At 38.5% G+C, this 22,887-nt stretch overlaps 1 protein-coding gene across 1 annotated transcript in view; it reads left to right on the top strand.

The window, feature by feature from the left end:
- Nucleotides 1-17,592: 17,592 nt before the first annotated feature.
- The window catches only part of olfm1b (olfactomedin 1b), a 35,294-nt gene continuing 29,999 nt past the window's right edge, over nt 17,593-22,887 (top strand). Inside the window, exon 1 of the mRNA XM_087792153.1 lies at nt 17,593-18,084. Coding sequence (XP_087648279.1) covers nt 18,019-18,084 — 66 coding nt within the window. The 5' untranslated portion in view covers nt 17,593-18,018. The remainder of the gene's footprint in view (nt 18,085-22,887) is intronic.

Here is a 22,887-nt window from a genome sequence, read left to right as displayed (position 1 = left end):
GACACCGAGCTCTGTATATCCTTCTTTTCTGCATTACATTCATCACCTGTGCAGTTTAAACCCACACCTTTTTATTTCTCTCCCAGAGCCCCAGGGCTCCTCCTCCAGAGCTGTTGCTGATCCAGGATCTTCACCACGTCATCAGATCCCGAGTTCTCTCCAGCACCTCCATGGACTCTCCCATACTCTCCTCTTTTTTTCTCACTATAATTTCCCTCTCTCCTCTTCTTATCCATCTGTCTATCCCCCCATCCTTCCTCCCAGCCGGTCAAAGCGGCAGGCCGTCAACAATGAGTCAGGTTCCGCTCGAGGTTTCTGCCTTCTAAAAGGACGTTTTTTTTCCTCGCCATAGCTTACTGTACAGCTCACTGTACAGCTCACTGTACAGTGTTTCGCTTCTTGCTCTTTGTTGAATTGCTGGGATCTAATTTTCCTTAATCAACTATAGTCCTATTTCAACTGTATAGTGTATTGAGATAACTTTGTTATGATAAGACAATTTAAATAAAATTGAATTTAATTGAATTGAATCTTTGATTAACCTGTCATTCCTCTTGCTGTTTGACTGTATAACTCAGCATGAGCAGGAGCAGAGAGATGGGATTATGTATTGTATGTTAATCTTTTATACTTTTAAGTTGTTTTTCCTTTGATATATGCTCTTTTAATTTGTAATTTTTTCTTGCTTTTTATGAAACTTGCAGTACCTTTTATCATCTGCTGTGTACTGGAAATCTAATTTCCCGAAGGAGATCTCCAGTTGGATTAATAAAGTATATCTAATGTAATCTAACCCATTTTATCAGATTTCTGGAAACTAGTTTAACCAAAGAAATCAGCCTGTTTCACATTTAAGTCAAGTTTTAGTCTCTTTATGTCCAGTTAGCTTCTAAGTCCACATAGGGGGACATTTTTTCATATATACCGGAGTAGTAAGTCTTGGTGACTCGGGCGCACCTACTCCTACTCATAGCACTGCGTCATAGGAAAGTAAATCTGTTTGATCCCTAAAACACAGACTCGCTGATCATATGAGTAACACTCTGTTCTAGAATATTCTGAGACAGTGCAGATGAGGTTTAATGAACACAATCTAAAATGAATCAATAGTCCAAGCAGTCATCCCTGTAGAACCCCTTTTATGATGATTCAACATATGCAGATGATTGACATTCTCAAGATGTGACAGAAGTGAATCTTCTCCGACTCATTTCCTGCCTTTTCTTGACAGGAGGCATCAGTTCCCATCCGAGTTGAAGAACTGGTTCATCTCCACCATCAATATTAAATCACCGCCCTCTCTCACACATCAATTACACAACCCCACAGAAGAGTCGCTCCCCACATGCGCGACCGTCTATTATCAGCCGACGCTGACGTGATCTGTCAGCGTTAATCTGAGTCACAGAGTCGATCGTCGCCCAGATTTATGAAGAGGTCCGTGTCAGTGCTGCTGAGGACAATGAGTCGTGGCAGGAATCGACTCCACTGGGTTTTCTGGAGTGAATCCGTAAGTGAAAATGACTTGAGGGATAAAACTTATTCTGCCGTTGAGCAATATTTAAAACTTCTGTTTCCACCCAAACTAAAAAAAAACAAAGAGCTTAATCCACGGCACTTAATTCTTTGACTTTACAAAGTAATGTCCAGGGTTTCCCCAGAAAAACTTGCCCAAATGGCCCGGATGAAGAAAAAAGTAAAGAAGGGGTTGATGCCCTTCAAAACTTTGAGCAAGCTGCTTTTTTTAATTCAGAGACCTTGGCAAAATACCACATGCTGACTTCTAGCTGGTATCTATGTGGCCCACATCATGTTCCGAGCAAAAATTTTAATGTATCATATGATAAATATTTTTTTCCATTTCTTTATTTATTGATTTTATTTTACTGATTATCCTTAAGTTTTACATACAGATACTGACCTTTTCATTGTTTGTTTTGCTTCAAATTAAGTAATTCATGTGAAATATATTTAGGTAAAAATGTGTATTTCCTTCATAATTGTGTGCCTTAATAAATAATTAAATTATGGCTTTTTTCTTGTCTAAATAATGCTTTATATACACACTAATGTATAGTTCCGTAATTAACCCGTAATACAAGGGATTCCTCAAACACAGTTGTTCTCGGCCATTGGGACCCCTTGATCCAAAGTTATTTACTGTTTTTTATCTTTATAAAATCATATGAAGTATAATAGAGTTGTTTGATTTAAACAACAGCTTACATTTCAGATCAGCTGCTGAAAAATGTGGAACAATGAAGCTCGCCTGGATCGCTCAGTGGTTCTGCACGGCAAGATGGATTTTAGGTGCTCGGCAGGTGTAATTGGATCACAGGCCTCTGCTGGCCATCGATCTCACCGCTCGGCTGCAGGCCTGGTATTTTGGAGGGGGGGGAAGCAGGAGCCGGAGTAAGGATTGATTTTGCCCCATGGCCGATCAGGAGTCTTCAGAGACGCGCGGCCAACGTTTATCTGCCGCCACAAGAAGTGGAGCGTGTTTAGACCGCCGCTGTATTCTCTTCGACTTTACTTCTCCATGTTTATCCACGCAGATTGAAGATGTTTACTGTCAACTGTGTAGTCGCTGAGCTCAAACGATCAGACAATCTGTCAGCAGATCATTGCCCTGCTCGCGGTCACTACAGTCTGCATTCTTCATCTGTCCTGCTGCTGCGACTTAATCCTGGTCTTCTCAACTGAAGCTACTGAAACCTCCTAATGACTGACTGAGAGTCTTGAGACTTGGGTCTGTTGGAGGAAGCTGTGAGTGAGCAAGGGATCGTGAAGGACTTTATGAGTGAGTGAGGATGTGGAAACCTTTGAGACATAGCTAATGAATGATTGGGCGAGGAAGTAAATTAGATTTACAGTAAGGGTGTGTGATATATCAGATATCATACTGGGTGAGTGAGTGAATGACTAAGTGAGGATTTAAAAAAAAACATTTGGAAGGAGCTAATGAATGATTTGGTGAGTGACCGAGAGTATGTTAAAGGGTGAGGGAGAGTTTGTATAACATTCTGGGCGGATAAGTTAGTTTTATTTGCAAAGTGTATAATTTATAGAGTATATAAGAGTGTGAGGTGATACAACAGATATAAATGAGAAAGTGGGTGAGCGAGGGATTTTGGAGCCAACGAATGGGTGATTGATGACATGAGTGAGTTTTATAGCAAAGGTATATGGTCTCTAAATTAGAGCGTCAGATAGTGGAAGTTAACGGTGTCCCCTTACTAAGCGAGTGAGGGAGCTAATGAATGAGTAGGAAGTTTTAAAATAAATGTGTGAGAGAGGGGAATTGGGTTGTTGTGACTGATATAGCTTATGAATGAATGGCTGAGTGACACTTCTCTAACACTGTTTTACAGTACACAAACACAGCACTGCTGCTATGCACTTAATGAAATTACTCGACAGCTTCTCCTTTTAATACTTTTCAATGCTGATTGCAACCGGCCATCGCCAATCAAAAGAAGTGTTATTGTGGTCGTGTTGTGTTTTGTGGTAAAATTAGTGTTTTCTCATGACATCGTCGTTTGCACTGCCGCCATTTTAAAAGTAGAGACACATGTTTAGCAACGTAGCTCTAGACCAGGGCCGGGCAATTAAATCTCCTCAGGGGCCACATTATATACTGTGACTGTTGTAAGGCGCTGTCAAGCCATTAAAAAAATAGTAAGCTTAAAACCTTGAAGACATTATGCCCAAATATTTTATAACAAATTAAATAAGCTACAATTTCTAAAAAGATTTAAATAATTATAATAGTGCACTACATTTTGGCACACTGCTCAGTGTGAACACTCTTGTGTACTCAAAATATTAAGTGTATGTGCAGAAGTGCGCAGTTTGGGACACACCATGAGTGAGTGTGCAACACTGGTGAGTGAGTTGAAGAAAGAGGAAGAGGAGGGGAGGAAGAGTAAATCTAAGACGGCAAGACAGATCTCGTCTCCTCATCCCACATATGCACCTCATGTTCCATCAAAATACTATTTATCACAAACCCAAGACACCATCCGAGTTGTCTCCTATCTCTTTCCTGACGTCCATAACTCCTCCTCACACTTGGTCTTCCACCTTCAATCCTCCAATACTCAGTCCGTTGGACTTTGAAACAATTACGACCACAGAGCGATCCAATAAAGAATATAAAGATGCTGAGTGCGGCTTCACGTCTTCTTAATCTTATTTGCTGCACAATGAACAGATAAGTCAGCTAAACACAGTCAAGCCATGTCGGCAGAATAACGCGATTCTTCCATCTAATTAGACATAATCGCTCCGACTAATCCGGCCCTGTGTGGAATAATTACAGACTTTATTATGAGCGTCTCAACCCAACGGCAAATAGACAAATTCAAAGGCAGAAAAATAAAATGCTACTTCTGTTTGTCACAGAAGGGATTTTCTGTCTCCTCTGGATGGCATTTGTTTGGCTCGATGGTTTCAAGCCCCGAGGACTTGTGGGTGCCTGTAGCTTTGGCAATGCAAACAGATAAACAGCGTCATTACAGTTGTTGAATTTTTAATGGCCCAGTAATGTGCCTTTGTCATAGTGCTCATGTGCTAAACACAGCTTTATTGGAAGGATCAGATTGTGTTTGTGAAAGCTGCACCATAATATTCATCAAAAAAATAAACATGTAGGCTTATGAGCAGCTAATAATGTGCTAGCATTCTTCATTCTGTTTTACCACAAATTCACTCATTGTCTTACTTAAACTGTAAAGTGTCTTGGGATAACTTTGTTATGATTTGTCACTTTAATATAAAATGGAATTTAATTAAATTGAACGCAAACACAAGACAAGGCAAACACAAAACCACACTTAATCAAATGTTTCAATACTTTAGTAGCTAACAACCTCAATCGTAGTGCACCCTTGTCAGCACCTGAGGTTGTGCCTATTCAAGCACATTAGCAACACTTAAAACTCAGAAGACAACATTTACAAGTGCTGACGATTTCCAACTGTTTAATCTGAGAAAACTTTATTCGTCATTGCTGAAGCTTAAAGTCGGTATTCAACTGCCAACAGCAGAAATCTGTTTTCTGCGGATTTTGCTTGTCAACGATGGACTTTTTCATGATATTATTATTATTTCCTCTTTTGGAACGTTCTTCTGAAGCCGCCCCAAGCACAGCGTGCTGAAATATTACAGCTTTAATGAACACGGAGGAAAGAAAATGCAGCGTGAGGTTTTTAACAAACGCTTATACACGCTACATTAACGTGATGGATTTGTCTGCCTGGATTCCCTCCAGATAGAAAGCGGATGATGAAAACTGCTTTTCCAACTGGAGAGAATCAAATTGACTTAAGAATAAAGAGATTTCCAGGTCTGAAAGAGGGACAATTTTCATTGTTTGATGGTGAGAGAGAAGAACACATTCTCTTTACAATGTCAGAAGATTTTAGATCCTCTGAAAATGACCAAAAGCCGATTTTACTTTAAAACTGAATAAATAAAAATGTTTTACTTCTATTTCTTTTGTACTTCAACATACCAGCAAGAAGAATCAGATCTGCTCAAGCTAAGAATATCAGCCCAGAGCCTTGAGTCCCCCAACTGTTCATAAGGAAAAACACAATGATCTAAACGCAACAACACATCTTAATTTCCAGCTAACAAAAGACACACACATGGTTTAAAAGTGTACCCCATCTTCTATTCTCTCTGCTCCGGGCAGTCACAGCATGTTTTTTATTATAATGAAAATATTTTATTTATTTCCACAAGTTTCAGTGTTTGGCCTCCTTGCATTTACTCATTGAACAAAAAACATTTTTTGAACATGTTAAAATCACAAAAAAGACACTTTTATTATTTCTCCTCCTTCATCCTCTGTGTCTTTCAGTACAAATGTTGACAACAGAGCTAGATCTGCGTCTTTGTTATGAACAATAATTCATATCTGATCAACAACTCACTAAAGCTTTTATCAGATGCCACTAACAAGAATAATTAGCTTGATGTCTTAATCAAGGACGTTCGAGGTCGCGTTGCCTCCCTACGTTCCCCAAAATAGATGACGACATGTGGAGAAATTTCCCGTGAAAAAAAGGTCCTTGTTTCATCAGACGCAGAGTAAGAATGTAGTGAGCAGAATACTAAACGATGGTGATGTGAGGACAAACAGTAGGTGAGGAGAGCAAGATTGAGATGTTTGTGAAGTTGGACAGCCCGGCAAAGCAGCAGTTCATCATTCGACTGCTGATCTGGCAACAAGCGGCGATGTCTTCTAATTAGCTTTGACAGGAATTCATGCTGTTGTGTCTGATGAGAGACGCTGAGGAGGAGCCATATCACACAACACTGAGATCATCCTTCACCCTTGCATGTCTGTCAACCTCATTGTGTTTGTCTGAAACTTTATATGTGTAGCTGAAATAAACCAAACAATAAACAACAAATATTAATGAACAACACAGAAATATGAAAAATTAATCATTCTTCAACAGTGATCGAAGAATGAAGCTGTGAATACAAGAACGCACAGGTGAAGGCATGAATGATCCAGCAAACTCGAGATTGAATCAGAGTAGGCAGGAATGGATCACTATACCCAAGAAGGAATCAGTTAACTAAAGAATAATTCACTAAACTAATAAATGAATCACAGAACCCAAGAATGAATTACTAAACTGAAGAATGAATCACTTAACCCAAGAAGGAATCAGTTAACTAAATAATAATTCACTAAACTAAGGAATTAATCACTGAACTAAAGAATGAATCTCTAACCCAAGAATGAATCACTGAACTAAAGAATGAACCACTTAACCCAAGAAGGAATCAGTTAACTAAATAATAATTCACTAAAATAAGTAATGAATCACCAAACCCAAGAATAAATCACTGAACTAAAGAATGAATCACTAAACTAAATAATGAATCACTGAACCCAAGAATGAATCACTGAAATAAAGAATGAATCCTTGAACTAAAGAATGAATCACTGAACACAAGAATGAATCACTGAACTAAAGAATGAATCACTAAATAAATAATGAATCACAGAACCCCAGAATGAATCACTAAACCCAAGAATGAATCACTGAACTAAAGAATGAATCACTGAACCCAAGAATGAATCACTAAAATAAAGAATGAATCCTTGAACTAAAGAATGAATCACTGAACAAAAGAATGAATCACTGAACCCAAGAATCAGTCACTGAACTTAAAAAATGAATTACTGAACAAAAGAATGAATCACTGAACAAGAGAATTAATCATTTTACCCCAGAATGAATCACTGAACTAAAGAATTCAACCCTAATCGTGAGAATGAATCATAGAACTCAAGATTGAATCACTGAACCCAAGAATGAATGACTAAACTCAAGAATTAATGACGGAACTAAAGAATGAATCACTGAATGCAAGAATTAATCACTGAACTGAAGAATTCAACCCTAAACTTGAGAATGGATGACAGAACTCAAGATTGAATCACTGAATCCAAGAAGAATCACTGAACTAAATAATGAATCACTGAACTCAAGAATTAATAAATGAACTAAAGAATGAATCACTGAGCCCAAGAATTAATCACTGAACCAAAAAATTAATCACTGAACGCAAGAATGAATCACTGAACCAAATAATAAATCAAGATCAATTCATCATCAGTGATTGAAGAATGAAGCTTTGAATACAAGAACAAAAAATTGCAGACATGAACAAATCATTGCAGACATGAATAAATCAGTGAAAGTGTAAACAGATCAGTGCAGGGATGAACCAGCCAATGAAGGCATGGAAAAACAGTGAACACAAGAAAGAACCAGTGAAGGCATGAAGAAACCCTTTAAGACAAGAAGGAACAGGTGCAGGCATGAATGAACCAGCAAACTAGAGATTTTATCAGTAGGCAGGAATGAATCACTATACCCAAGAAGGAATCAGTTAACTAAAGAATAATTCTTTAAACTAAAGAATGAATCACTAAAACTAAAGAATAAATGACTGAACAAAAGAATGAATCACTGAACTAAAGAATGAATGACTGAACTAAAGAATGAATCACTGAACTAAAGAATGAATCACTGAACCCGAGAATGAATCACTAATCCCCAGGAATATATCACTGAAATAAAAAAAATTTGAACATGGGTTAATTTTTTTTATGTATTTTTTATTGGTTTTGTGATGATTTTCCATTGAAACTAAACTCTCGACTGATGAACCGGAGCATTGAAGTGAGTAAAAAAAATGAATGAATATAGACATCAAACCCAAATAGATTTGATGGCATGAAGACAAATCACTGGCCACGATCACAGACCATTTACACAACCATGATACACATCTCCCATTTCAAGATAATTACTGAACATAACTGCAAAAGAAGAAAAGACTCTTGGTTCACCACAGGTGGCTCGTTTTCAGAGAAAGGCGGAATAGAAGATGGGATACACACTCTCATCTCTCCCCACTGCCGACAGTTATATCATGAGAATAAAAGTCATTTCCTGTTTCCTCTTCAAAAGTGATTCAGTTAGCCGAGTGCTTCAGAGCCAAGATCCCAGACAGAGTGAGAGCAGCAGTCAGTCAAGTGCTTCACATCAACTCATACTTGCGCTCTATGGGAGAATCAATGTCTCAATATTCACTAACATTACGACCAGCCATCCATTATCTTCCGATCAGTCTAGATGAAAGTAGCAATACAAGTACAGGCATAGATCTCCACTTCACAACAACCCCCTCCTGCTCTGGACATGAGCGTAACACACACAAGAGCGTTGAGGATCAGTTCCCCTTTTTCTGGGACCATGGTGCTCGTTTGGAGAGGGGGGATCTCTCCTAGGTAGAGGAATGGTTTAGGGTGTTGTTCATGAGTAACGGAAACAAGGTGATGGACAGGCAGATTAGAGAAATAAAAGAATATATTAATTAATTAATGAATATTGTTTATTTCGGGCATGACAGTTTAGATCAACAACATGACATTTCATCATAGTTCACATATGACATGGATATCCCGAAAGGGAAAACAGGAGAAGCAGAAGTTTATCTAGTCCCGCCCCCATTTACCTCAAAATAGTAGTAGTAGTAGTAGTAGTAGTAGTAGTGAAGAAATTAATTCATAGATATAATCATATCTTAAATCAGGTCTTGTAAAGTGTAGATAAATTAGAAGAGAATGAGTTTAAATATGGGTAATGACACGTCTTGTATGATGGCTGGTTAAGTAGAGTTTAAGTGTTTACTTCCCTGAGGTACGTGTACGTAGGGTTCTAAAGAAACCTTCATACCAACCAACCAGCCTTTGAACATCAAGGTTGATTTGCAGGTGGATTTCCTTGAACGACAAGGATTGAGGGAAGGTCGGTTATTAGCATAAGCACAGACAGGATCTCCTTGACCAGTTAAAATAATCTTTAATGATTCAGGAAGAACTTTCAGGAATCATTAAATACACCTCTGAAGCGCATTCAGTCTTAAGATAACCTCCAATTGCATATTACGTAACAACTCCTAGGTAATTCATTAGTATTGCTACCGATGTTTCCTCGAGGTGAAAGCTTCGATTCAGAACGGAGCCACGACACCGTAGCTAAGTAGAGCGTGCCTTTCGTGCCGTCATGTTTGTATGCTAGATCCATGGGGTATGACCCACATAACCCCCTGTCATCAATTTTTTATATAGCCAGACGCATTATGATGCATGGTCATGTATGGCAGAGAGGTTTCCCCCTGGGCAGGAGCTGAGCACTGTGGCGTGTCAGTCAAACACACTCCAGCACCCCCACCAGCATAAATTTGAGATGCAGCAGCAGTTCTTATATCTGGGGTCTACTCTGAGAACAAAAGCAGTCAGACCTACAGTGGACAAGACAGATAAGGAGATAAATGGAGCTGATAATTTGGCAGAGAGGGCAGAATTGCACTTTTCGTCTGTTCGGAAGGAAGCCGAGTTGAAGGAAAGGCAATAATAAACAGGCCGATATGAATCCATTCAGTCCTCATGCAGCTGCTCAGCCGTGAAGAGGCAGTGTTTTCGTTCACATCATCGCTGTATCAGACAACAAAGAAAAGAGCAAGCAGACATGTCTGGAGACGGTGGGAGAAATTGAAAAAAAGGAATGCAAAGAATTTATCTGTGTGGAGGCGATTTGTCAAACCTCATCAAAGTGAGAACTAAAGCAATAACAGAAGAGTTGTTGAATATGACCTGATGTCAAATTTTTATTGAAATCATTTAAAAACATGTACAGTCAGCGTTAATTGTCTTCTGTTTCTCTCTTTTTATTAAATGCTTTTTATAAAGTAGTGCTTTGGCAAACTTACAAAGAAAAATGACAACAAAGTTGTTAACCTGTGAAGTACTTATTAGTTATTAGAAATATCCATATATATAATAAAATGAAAAAAGATTAACCGACTGACTGAGGAATTTAATTTAATCTTATTTCTTAATTGTGTCCATAAGGATGTTGGTTTGGTTTATTTCTTTGACTATGGAATCAGATTTGTTTCAAAAAGAATCTATCTAACCTTTTTCAATTGCAAACAAAAGATAAAAATAAAAAATCCTAAAAAAAACAATAATTTTATGAAATATTTGTGAATTGCATACAAGATTTGTATTAAAAAATGATCATTACAATTTTTTGTGTACCCTTTTTTTCTCACTTCTCAGACTGTCACTATTTTCCTTGTACTGCAATGATTTATTTTCTTGCAATATTTGATACAAAAAACTCGAGCTTGAAACGAGGAATCGTCCGATGAGCAGATATGAGTGTGCATGATGTTGTCTGTGTTGAGCGAGAAGATATTACAGTAATTTAGGGCGTCTTATTAATCCACTTATCCATTGACACAAACTACTCGACTCGTATTTATCTATTTCTATGAAAGAAACACTGTAGAAAAAATATGTTCTGTGTAGGTCTTTGTGAAGAAGTAAAGTATTGTTAAATATTTTTCAGATTGTAAACTAAACACAAATTCAACCAAACATGTAAATAAAAAAATATACATATGCAAATATTTGCATTTACAATGTAATAAACTATACTAGACAGCTAAGTATTCCCGTAGTATACCTGTTGAGAATACTAAAAGGAAAAAATACAATAAGCTCACCAATACCACTCCTCCCTGAACATGCACACCATCCACAAGAGACAACCAGGACTAACTTCTCCTCCTGTTCAGGGATCCTAGAAAGGAAGTTATAGTTGAAACCTTGGATTCAGGTCGTGGAACTGTGGATCAGTTATATACCCTTCGCAGGATCCATAGGTTTTTGTAGATTTGGAGTAGGCCTTCGATTGAATAATTAAACTCTAATATTGTCACCTCTATAATCTTGGTAAAATAAAAAGAACATCACCATGGTAAATATTAAGCTAAAACAGTCACAAAACAGTAACAAGGACAGGCAATGACAACTTCTACTTATGATTTGACTCTGCTCTTTGACATCTTAGATTCTTTCTTATATTGTGGCAGGATGCAGAAATGGGACGATAGTGGAGTCAACTGTTTATTAACAGGTCGCTTGATAAGAGAGAGAACACAGCCTTACACAGCGCAAACATTTATAATCTTTGGTGGACCACTACCCATCATCATTTGGGTAAGAGACCACACCCACATGTACCTGCAACCATAGCCCCATCCCCCCCCCCCTTTTTTTTTAACAATCTTACAACTTGAAAAAAAAAGTAAAAATCAGAAAACTTAATCCGCCTTCTGAACTGCGGCCATCATAAGGGGGCTGAAGAGGCAACCGGTGAGCATCATGAAAATAAAGCGAGCTGTGGTGAGATCCGCAGGCAGGAATCTTGGTAAAACAATGATGCACAGGCACAGGAGTGAGACACTCTGCAGTTGGAAAACGAAAGGCCGCCAAACTTTTGTGCAAAAACTCCCCAGAAACACGGAGCGGTTGACAATACACCAACTCAGCCGAAGAGGCGTCTAGATCCTGCTTAGGAGCTGAGCACAACCTGAGCATCACCCAAGGTAAGTGATCTACCAAGTTAGCGTAAGCGCGGCATGTAACAAAGCCCTAAGTGACCGTTGGAAACGCTCACACAGTGAGGCTAGTTGTGGTAGTATGATGAAGCTGCACAATTAGAGACCTTGCCAGTGCTGACCACAGCTCGGAAACGAACTGTGAACCTCTATCGAATGTGATGCCGGCGGGGAACGGAAACGTGCAACCCAGTAGAAAATAAATGCCCGCGCCACATCTGCAGATGCTGTTGAGGACAGAGGGACCGCCTCTGTCCACCTTGTGGTCCGATCGACCATCGTGAGCAAGTGCCCGCACTCTCCGCTAATGTAAGGCTGTACCTCCAGATTAGGAGCTGCTTCAGTATGGTGTATTTGGCATATGTTGGAAGATTTCTGAGGAGCGTGGACATCTGGTCGAGAGCAGCGACTACAAAGTAATGCTTGGACTCATCGTCGGAAAAGTGCCTCAATGTGCTCGAACTACGAAGTAGGATCGCTGTGCCAAAACTCTGGAAGCTTGACGGAGCCGCTGAAGTTGGCCGGCCGTTAGAGTTGGGGTGCTGTGGCTGAAGATGAGGCAGCTCCATCGGAAGCTAGTGAGGAGACATAATCTTCCTGACGATAGTGGAGTCTGTTTATTAACAGGTCGCTGGATCAGAGAGAGAATACCTTACACAGCTTGAACATTTATAATGTACCCGCTACCCGTACCGGTACAGAAACTGGCTGTGGGCAAGTGTTTCAGGTGACCTTTGTCATTCCTCCCACACTTTCCCCTCATGTTTGAAGACATCCAATCTCCTTACAGAAAGTCGTTGCTCCTCTAATAAGATAAATGAGTGGAGGTCAGAGAGTTAATCTAATGATCTTGTGACTGTAGAGACGGTGTGTTGTGTTTTAATGGCCGTGATTGTTGAAACTGACACTGTTAACATGCTCATCGTCCCTCCAACATTCACGCTGAGCGATGATAATGGCCTAGTAGTAGTCTGTCTGTATAACTCTGGACCCTCAAATGGGTTTAACCTTTGACAACGTAGCCATTACTCTCTACTGAGAAGCGGAAAATCTGTCCTGAAAGAAGATATTTAAATAAAACACTATGCTGCATATCCTTTATTTGCTTTCAGATTCAGATTCAAAACTTTTTTACTACAAATGTGAGTGAGATAAATATGTACATATAAACATATTAGCTGAAATACCTGGTGCCTTCATGTTTTCTTCAGATGATTTGGTCTCTTTGTGTTTCTCTCAAAGAGTCCAGACCACCCACAGCCCCCAGACCAGAAGGCCACCCAGAACCACAAGCGACCAAACCCAGACAGTCCACTTTTAGTCCACCAAATAACCGCCGCCCCAAAAACAATGGATATTACATAGGATTTAAATGTTGTTAGAATTTGACATTTTGTTTATTTTAATGGGGTTCTTTTGCCTCCCTCGTGCCCCTGTGACCTAACCGATTCTCTACCCACCCCAAATGTATTTAGTTTAATATATTTTTTGATTCACACTTTCTTTTTAAAATATGAAAACATGATTGTGATTCAGGAAAAACAATAACAAAAAAACATTTGTCTTATACATTTAATCTTTTTGTTTTACCTCATACTTGCAGCCCACATACTGTAAAGTCACATTGTTGGTTTACTTCCATTATAGCTACTTGGGGAGAGAGGTTGGCAAGGTCTACAGTTCATTTCATTGACAAACAGCCACATATAGTCATTGGTTATCCTGTATTTCTTTGCATAGTAGGAGGAAACCAGAGAACCTGGAGGAAACCAACACAAGGAACTCCACAAATAGTAGTCTACCAAGATGCTAATAATAGCATGATTAATGGTAATTATTTGGTCCATGTGAGTTTCACTGTAAAAGGGTCCTGCTTGAAAAATGAATACCTTTATCTGCATTTTTACAGTTTTGTCTTATTTACGTCTGATTATCTTTCTCTGGCTGGATTAAAACGTGGCTGTCGTTTTAGGCTGAAAGATAAAAAGAATGTTGTTGATTGCATCATAATGTGTGAGGAGTGTCTGAGATGCATCATTAGAGGGTGGTGAGAGAGGAAGGGAGAGGAGCTGCAGTTTAAATGTAGATTCTAGTATGAAAACCTTTTCCTCTCCGGCTCAGTGCCATAACTGCCCTCGTTTATCAGCCTCAGCTTGATCGCTATTAAAGAGACCGCGTTCTGTTATGTCTCTTGTAATGCTCCGTTCACTCACTCACTCAGGCTGGAAGGAATCCGGTATAGCGAACGCGAGCCGTGAACAAAATAAGCCGTGTTAATGGGGGCTAATTACAGAGTTTATGGCAAGCCATCAGACGGGGGGGAAGAGGTGAGCGCAGGACTTTATTATGTCTCCGTCCACGGTGTTCATTAATCCGACCTTCTAGCCATGACAAATCACGGATACGACCTTTGAGAACAACACGTTTGGATTTTCAATACTATCATAGAGTCAGATTTCTTTCATGTATAGAATAACGGAGGGGAATCATCAGGGAACTTCATTTGACCTCTGCATTGTTCCTGAGAGGAGCCTTACTGAAAAAACAAGACAGCTCACCAAATTAACAATGAACTAGACCAATAGTCCAGTTCATCTGTCCATTATTCAAAAAGAGTTGGCGTCACCTGATGAACCGGATAAAAATTCATAGTGTCACAGACCAGAGAAAATAGCATCAAATTCCAAACAACATAAAAGATATAAGGTTGAAAATACTTTCTTGACTGAATAAGTGCAAAAAGATAACAGATCAGAAAGACTCATGCGAAAAAGCAGAATTTTACGTGGGTGATCATGAGGACCAATGAGTCAAGCAGAGAAGAGCGTTGTCAATGGCTGGCCACCGAGAATAGCAAATATTAGAATTTATATTACTGGACAACTTACTACATCAACCGTTTGCCTTGGATGTTGCTAATTTACATTTCTGCTGATAGAAGGACGAGTAGTACAATAGTGTTACGGTATTTACTAGATAACACTTTATCTTGTCCACTATCAATACATATCTCACAGACTGGAGTATTGCTGATTGAAAGCAAAGGCACTGTTTCAAAAGTACTAGTTTGGTACTGATTTAAAAAAGAAAAAAAATCCAATTCCAATTCCTATTCAAGGATATGAAGATGTTGTGCATGATAATTTCCTTCAAAACAATAGTATTATATTTATATATTTATATACATTTCAGGACAATAAACAGGTTGATGTTATTCTTCTGCGGTATGAACAACTTGACACAACTGCCTCAGCCACATTCAAAGCTAATAAACAATAACAAAATGGAGCTAGTCATACATTTTAGCTATTGTTTTAATAAACTTCCAAACTTCGATAAAAGGTGTCTTGCAGACGAGTAACTCACAGAGTTAAAATAGACCGGAGCAGCAGCTCCCGCTGTCCCGGCGTGGGCTGCACCGCTACCATGCAGAGTAGAACTCCTGCCAGCAAACAAATGTTCCTCTTTGTGAGCCCAACTTTTACCTTCAGTATTCTCATGACTTGTTTCTACCCTTTTCTTGAAGTGAAGACACTGATACTATCTACCTGTTTAATAGATGCCATCTAAATGCCATATTAATTCGATGTTCAAGTTTTAATGTCATTATGTTTTTTAAACAGTGTAAATATTTTCAAATATTCATATAGAGGGTTGATATGGGTTTGCTAAACAAGTTCACAGGCATTTATACTCTGTCAATGGATTTTTTTCGATTCGATTTGATCTATTTTCACTTATACTATTTTACAATATTGTTTAGAATGTTTGATTTCCTTTCTCACAATTAAAACCTTAGCAAATAATCCTTTATTGATTTTTATTATCATTTTACCCTCAGATTTTCAACAATTAAGAACTTCCTTAACTGAATTATAGACAGAATAGGTTTTTTATTATCCGAATAAATAAATATTAAATTATCCTTTTAATTGTACTTTCATAATGATTATATTTATATTTTTGTTGTATTTCTTTTCAAATAATTCAAAAGACAGAGCCATTTAATGATAAGGACATTTAAAAGGAATGATGTCTTAGATATAGAAGAAGGATAACATATAAACGATGCAGCTGTGTTCTTTATTAAACTCTCGCTGCCCACAAATACCAACCAGGAAGTAAGAGCAGAAAAATGAGAGGCTACGTTAGGTAGTATGAATTAGCACTCGTGCCATGAAAAAAAGTAAATTATTTCTGGAGCCATCGTCAGACATAACTCATGTCAGTAGAGAATCCATCTTCGGGACATGGAGCTATCAGCCAGGGCTACGGTTCCGGCAGCAGCTTCAGAAGTACAAGCCCGCCCAATTATAAGCCTATTGTTGCTGCCCACAATAGAATAAATCACTGCCCACACAGCACCACAGTGACTGCTGCAACACAAGGCGTCACAGGTGGTGTTATTGCTTTTTTAACAAACGCCATTTAACAGTGGAGGTTAAAACTTGGTGAGCTGGGTTGGCAGAATTAGCTAAATATATTTTCTAAATTGTATTTAGTGACTGTTGCTGAATGCTGAACCGAGACGTGCTGAAACCATCTATTTATATTTAAATATCTTTAAATTAGTTTTCCTCAGTGTGTGGGGTTGTACTGTACTGTGTAAGTAGAGCTGAGCACAGTCATTTAATTCCAAAGTAACAAATAATTTATTTCACTTTATAAAAAAAATAGCCTGGTAATCAAGTGATTATTTGAAACGTCTGATAAGACTATATGCTTTCCCAACAGTAAATAAAATTCATTTTATGAGGGCAATAAACAATGTCATATGAAAAGTAAACAAATTATATGTAAGTAAGTAAGTAAGTAATTTTTATTTGTATAGCGCTTTTCCAGACCAGGGTCACAAAGCGCTTAAACAATCAAAACAATATTCAATAAAGTATATACTTTAAAGGTCAAGTTAAAACTGATAACACAACAGGAGTTCCAGAAAATCAAGGAAAGGCCTGAACAAATAAAAACTACTTAAGATGTTTCTTAAAGGAGTCAGTAGACTCCATCAAACACAGAGGGAGAGGAAGATCGTTCCAAAGCTTAGGAGCAACAGCCTGGAAGGATTTCTCTCCTCTGGTCCTGAACCGTGTGCGTGGAACCATCAGCATATTCTGATCCACAGACCTCAGAGCCCGAGCTGGGGTGTAAGGCTGGATCAGATCAGTGATGTAAGGAGGAGCCTGACCATGAATAGCTCTGAAAGTAAGAACCAGAATTTTAAAATTGATCCTGAAAGGAACTGGAAGCCAGTGAAGAGTTTTAAGGATCGGAGAAATGTGAGTTCTTCACAAGCGATGTAATTGACATTTTAAAAAAAATAAGGGTGTATTGACATTGGAAACCAAACAAAAAACATGTTCTCGAATTCTACATTAAGATGGATAATACTTAAAACAATACTTAATACTTAAAACAAAGCAATATATATATATATATGTTTATATATAAACATACAAATATGTATATATACACATATAAATATGTATGTATATGTATATATATAAATAATGTTTCGGGGAATAATTGAAAACTGGAGCGTCATTTGAAGCTCCCTCTCTCGACGATGTAACTTCCGCTTCCAGCACCTCGACCAGCTCGCGCTTCAGCAAACACCTCCATCGTCTCCATCACAGCTTCCACGGCATCTCCGGGCGGGGACGTAAACTTTTGCCCATATCCCAGTCAAGACGCTCGCCCACCACCACCACAGCGTAGACAGGCGCCCATCACCGCTGCGGACCCAAATGTCGCCGTCGGTTCCGCCGCGGACATAAATAGGTGCGACATTCGGAGGCAGCGGCGCAGACGAGGACGAGGATGAACGTGCTCGCAGTGGACCGCAGCTCCTGCTCTCTGCTCCATGCTCTGATCCACTGAGAGCCCGTGAAGAGAAGCTGAACCAGAGCTGAGAGAGAAGCAGCGACAGCAGCAGCAGCAGCAGCAGCAGCGCCGGGAGTGAGAGCACTGCATCCGGACTCGACCTGCATGTGAGACCGCTGGTCCGGAGAGATGCAGCCCGCGAGCAAGATCCTGACTCTGATCCTCCTCATCGTCATGGGCACAGAACTCACCCAGGTTTGAACCGGCATGTCTTGATCTTAGCCAACTGTTCGTTAACATCATCGTCGGATTACGCGACGCGAAGCTGGGCTCCAGATCCAGCTGCTAATGCAAGAAATGTCAGTTCCATCATTAGCTGTCGCTCAGGGACTCAGAACTCACAGTGTTCTGGAGAGATCAGGACGTACAGTGAAGTGTTACTTCTCCTGTGTTCATCTCAGGTGACTCACAATTCTCTCTCCCAAATTACTTTTCTTAAAAATGTGTGAAACTGTTGTGTTAACAGGTAAAAATCCAATTTTCTATTGAAAACAAATGTTCATTTAATCACCCTTTTCCCAGTTCCCCCAAAACCCTCTCCAGTATGGCTAAAATAACAAATATGATATTTTGTAATCATTTATCTGAAGCATTTTCTCTTTTTGCAATGCTATATATCTTGAAATTACATAGGTGCGGGAATAGTGAAGTTGTATAAGGTTACAGTTTAAATATAATAGAGAAGTTCATGATGCACTGTGAAGCTTCACATAACTTCAACACAAGGTATGCTGAGTTGATGGGCTGCTGAAGCTTCATGAAGCAATTCACTCCTTTCCAGTCTCAGTGTGTGCTTGCTGACTTGAAAACAAGGTTCATCAACGGGTGCCATCTAGTGGGCTGTTAGAAGAAGGGCGAGGCTTTGTGAAGCACTGCAAGATGAGGATCTCAATGTATGTTTGTCATATTTCCCTGTGTTTTTTTTTTTTTTTTACGGTAAATTAGTAAAGTATTTGTTAGGCTAACTCTCATTCCGAGCATAAATGATTGTATTCATGCAGAGCTTCTGATTATTTCACATTGCTGATACATTTTATTTTTACATTGATTTAGTAAATGTATAGTGCATTAAGTGAGACCACTATGGGTTTCCAGATTTACATGCAAACCTAGTTTAGCATACTACAATACAATCTTTTTGCGGTTAAAATACATGCACAAAACTTGTACACTGCCTTAAAAATTGGGCTTAATGGTGACATTCAGTTAATTGTTTTGTTCAAAAATGTACAACATTGTGCTGTTGATATTGTGAATATGCTAGTACGGGGAAAAACCCCTGCACAGTCTTGCACAAGTTAGCAAGTTTTTTTTAAATATATGATTAGAAACTGCTATATGTGGTCCTTTGCGGTATTCCTGTGTACCGAGGTTTGGTGTTGGAACCACCCATTCTGTTTACAGTTCCCTTCAGATTTATTTCTAACATCTTCATTCCATCAGAGAAATCAAAAATAAAGACAACCAGTCACACACACACACCACCATAAACTGAGACCAACTGTGTGGTTTTAATCTGTGGAAGAGAAATCAGAGTTTAAAGCCTGCACAAAGAAAAATTGAGACTCCAAAGAAGTTTACCCTTTTGGAGTTACTCGGTTCTGATGTGTTTCACGTCATTGATCTGAGAAGGTGACTTAGCTGCTGTTCAGTGCTGGAAAACATTATCTTTAGGAGATATGTAAGAAGGGTATGAAAGAGCTTACCCGAGTTTGGTTGAGGGGAAGATTATTGCTGGTTGAGATTGTTAAAAATAGACAATAGTGTTAGTTTGACATGTACTTGCTTTTTCTGGGCTCTCTGATTTCAGTCCAGCAATCCATTGCTGATGCTAAAGTCTGAAGGAGTGAGTGGTTGTCTTTCTATACATACTCGATTGAGTACATGTATACAAGATGACAAGTAGACTTGTCCAGAGTGTCTCTTGCCTCAAGCCCAGGTACCTGGGATAGATTCACGTTTCTCATGAGGCTCTTAAGCAGAAGAAGATACATTTCAGCCAGTAGCTAAGAGTAGGTCAGGAGCCACATTCACTTGTGTTGTGTTTGTTCAACTTTAACAATGATGATTGTGAGCATGTGTGTTTTGTTCACACACAATTTGATCCTCAGGAAGTCCTAACTCATGTTAAAAAATACGAGTGTCTGTTTGTGTGCAACAGATGGAGGTACAGTTTTCTTTTTGAAAATCTGAAAGATTTTTGTGAATACGAGTGTAAGTCGATTTTGTTTCTTATTCTTTATTGCAATGGTTTATTAATTAATATTTACATCTGTTGAACTAACATGATAGAATGACATTTGCATTCAAAAGAGTGGTGATGGTTTTCTCATGATTGTGCAAATAAACAACAACTATTATACATTTGATGTGTTGAGCCACCATCAAAAGTATAATAACAAACCCAAACAATTTTCTTATGAATCTCTCAGACAGTCATGATGAGCATCCTTCAAGTATAAAAGAAAAGAGAAGAAGAAAAATAATATTTTCTTTGTCTTAAAAAGGTTTCTGTGACACTCGGCTGCAGTCTATGAATCGTTTTCCTCTGTTCACTGCCATTGACTGATACTGTAAAGGAAAAAGGAAAATGAAGTTTTACTTCAAATAACAATGAGCTCAGCAACCCTCGGAAACCTTCTCATAATGTTAAATTACATTATAGTATGGTACTTAATTATACAAAACAAAAGTACACAATAATAAATCAGGTAAAGTAGACAAAGGTTGGGGCTGTGTGTATGCTTTTGCAAATGTAATTTATCACACACAAGGATATTTTGTGAACCAAAACATTGTCTAGTCAACAAATGTATGTCAAATGTGTGTAAATGTGCACAAATGGCCGCAGCGATCGTAGCGACAAGTATATAATGTTAGGCAGGAATAAGTATAGATAAGGTACATCTGCTTGCAGTTTAATTTTTAGTTTTCTGGAGGGATTTAGTGTAGATTTTGAGCCCAGAGGGCAGGGATACTTACGAAGCACAATTCCAAGAAAATGGTACGGTGTGTAATGTATATGGAAACAGAATACAATTAGAAAATCCTCTTTGAACTTTATTCACTTGAATATACGACAAAGACAATTAATTTAACGTTCTAACCATCTACACTATCTTGCCACACATTTCAAAAAGACTAGGACAGGGGCAACAAAAGACTGAGAAAGTTGATAAATGTTGTTTAGAAAATAGGTTATCAGGGTTATTAGAATGTCATGGTTGGGTATCAATGGAGCATCCCCAAAGATGGGGCGAGGATCATCTCATTGTGAGAAAACAGTCCAACAGTTTAAGAACATTGTTTCTTAACATGCAATCGCAAGGATGTCAGGGATTCAATCATCTATAGTCTCTTATATAATCAACCGATTTAGAGAATCTGGTGAATTTTTTGCAAGTAAACCGCAAGGGCGAAAACCAACATTGAATGCTGATTACCTTGGATGCCTCAGGAGGCATTCATGCATTAAAAAACAACATTGTTGTGTAAAGGATCATTCCACTTCTGCTCAGGAACTCTTCAGAAGACGATTGACATTTATATTTCGTTGCTACAAGTAGAAGTTAAAATCATGCAAAGCGTAAGCCATGCATCAAAAACAAAAACATTGTCAAAAATTGTGTTGCTTGATGAGTCCACATTTCCCATAGTTTTTGGAAATCACAGGCGTTGTGTCTTCTAAATTGTTACCAGCACAAAAACCCACTTTTATTCCCTGGCTTAGTGCACTTTTGCTTTTACCCTTTACTTGTTTTATTTGCTTTATTATATTATTCTAATGTTTTTAACTGTTATTATTTTGGCCTATATTTTTATGTTGTTCAGTTCTACAGTACTTGTGCCAAATACTGTTATTTTAAAGTGCTATAAAAATAAGAATCACTTGTGTTGAGATAATATTATAGATAACAGCCAAGGTTTTCCACAGTAAGTGGAGAAAAGAAGCATCATTTAATTTGACATATTATAGCTTTCTTTTATGGAAGAAGGTGGATGAACTTACCAGAAGGCTTAACTTTATCAAAGCTTTCGAAAGGTTGCCATTTGTGGATGTTTGAGAGCCTCTTGTTGCTAAATGTAATGGTCAGAGCTAGTTTCCAAAATAATAAGTTTGTGATACAGGCAACATGGGAGTAGATAAAATAGATACAATTTCATCTGGTAGCTATTTAAAAGTAACAAGGTCATTTAAATTCCAGATTTTAAAAATCAGCAAACGCATGCCTTTTACATCTCCTGCACCTGACATACTTAACATACTCTTATAGCACAAAACGCTTATCTATGAACTCTGTCAGATATCAATAAAGACACTGAGAAGCTTGTACTTCTTATCCTTCTTCATTTGTTAAATCTGTGTAACCAGCTCCATTCTGAGCGTCATTAAAGGGCACTCTAAACTGCGTCAGTTTGCAAATGGAACAGACATATAAAAAAAAAAGAAAAACATGTCCCCCATCAGGCGCAGTGACATTTCCCTCATAAATTTGCCAAAATCAATGGCTTGCGTGTCTTTCGTCAGAGCAATATCACATCAATATTTCTCCAACACTCTGGTTATATCAGCGATGGATCGGCAGCTGCGAGGCGGCATTTTATTGAGTCAGAGTATATCACACGAAGATATATTCATCCTATCTCTGCCCTGTTTTCTTTGTGTCCAATTATCAATCACAATTGGATTGTGTTATACAGCTGCTGATTCAGGTAAATCATCGGATCACTCAATAGGGGGTGACAACTTGTCCCGATTATGAATGCGCTCTCGCTGTGGAAGCTTTGCTCTCTAATGGTCTTAAAAGAGAGGAAGTAATTACAAGTTTAAGTCAACAATAATGCATCTACAGAGAGGCTTAATGTTTCCTCCATCTCTGAGGTCATTAGTGGAGATTTGCATAAGTGATATTTTCAATTTGTATCTTACCCAATCCAATTGATTGACATTATACAATAAAAAACTTTCCTCTGTAAAAAGAAGGTTTCTGACATATT

Source organism: Callionymus lyra, chromosome 5, assembly GCF_982586985.1.
Source record: "Callionymus lyra chromosome 5, fCalLyr1.hap1.1, whole genome shotgun sequence".
In the NCBI taxonomy this organism is placed as follows: domain Eukaryota; kingdom Metazoa; phylum Chordata; class Actinopteri; order Syngnathiformes; family Callionymidae; genus Callionymus; species Callionymus lyra.
The sequence above is the reverse complement of the archived record's forward strand: the minus strand, read 5'-3'. Positions and strand labels throughout refer to the sequence as shown.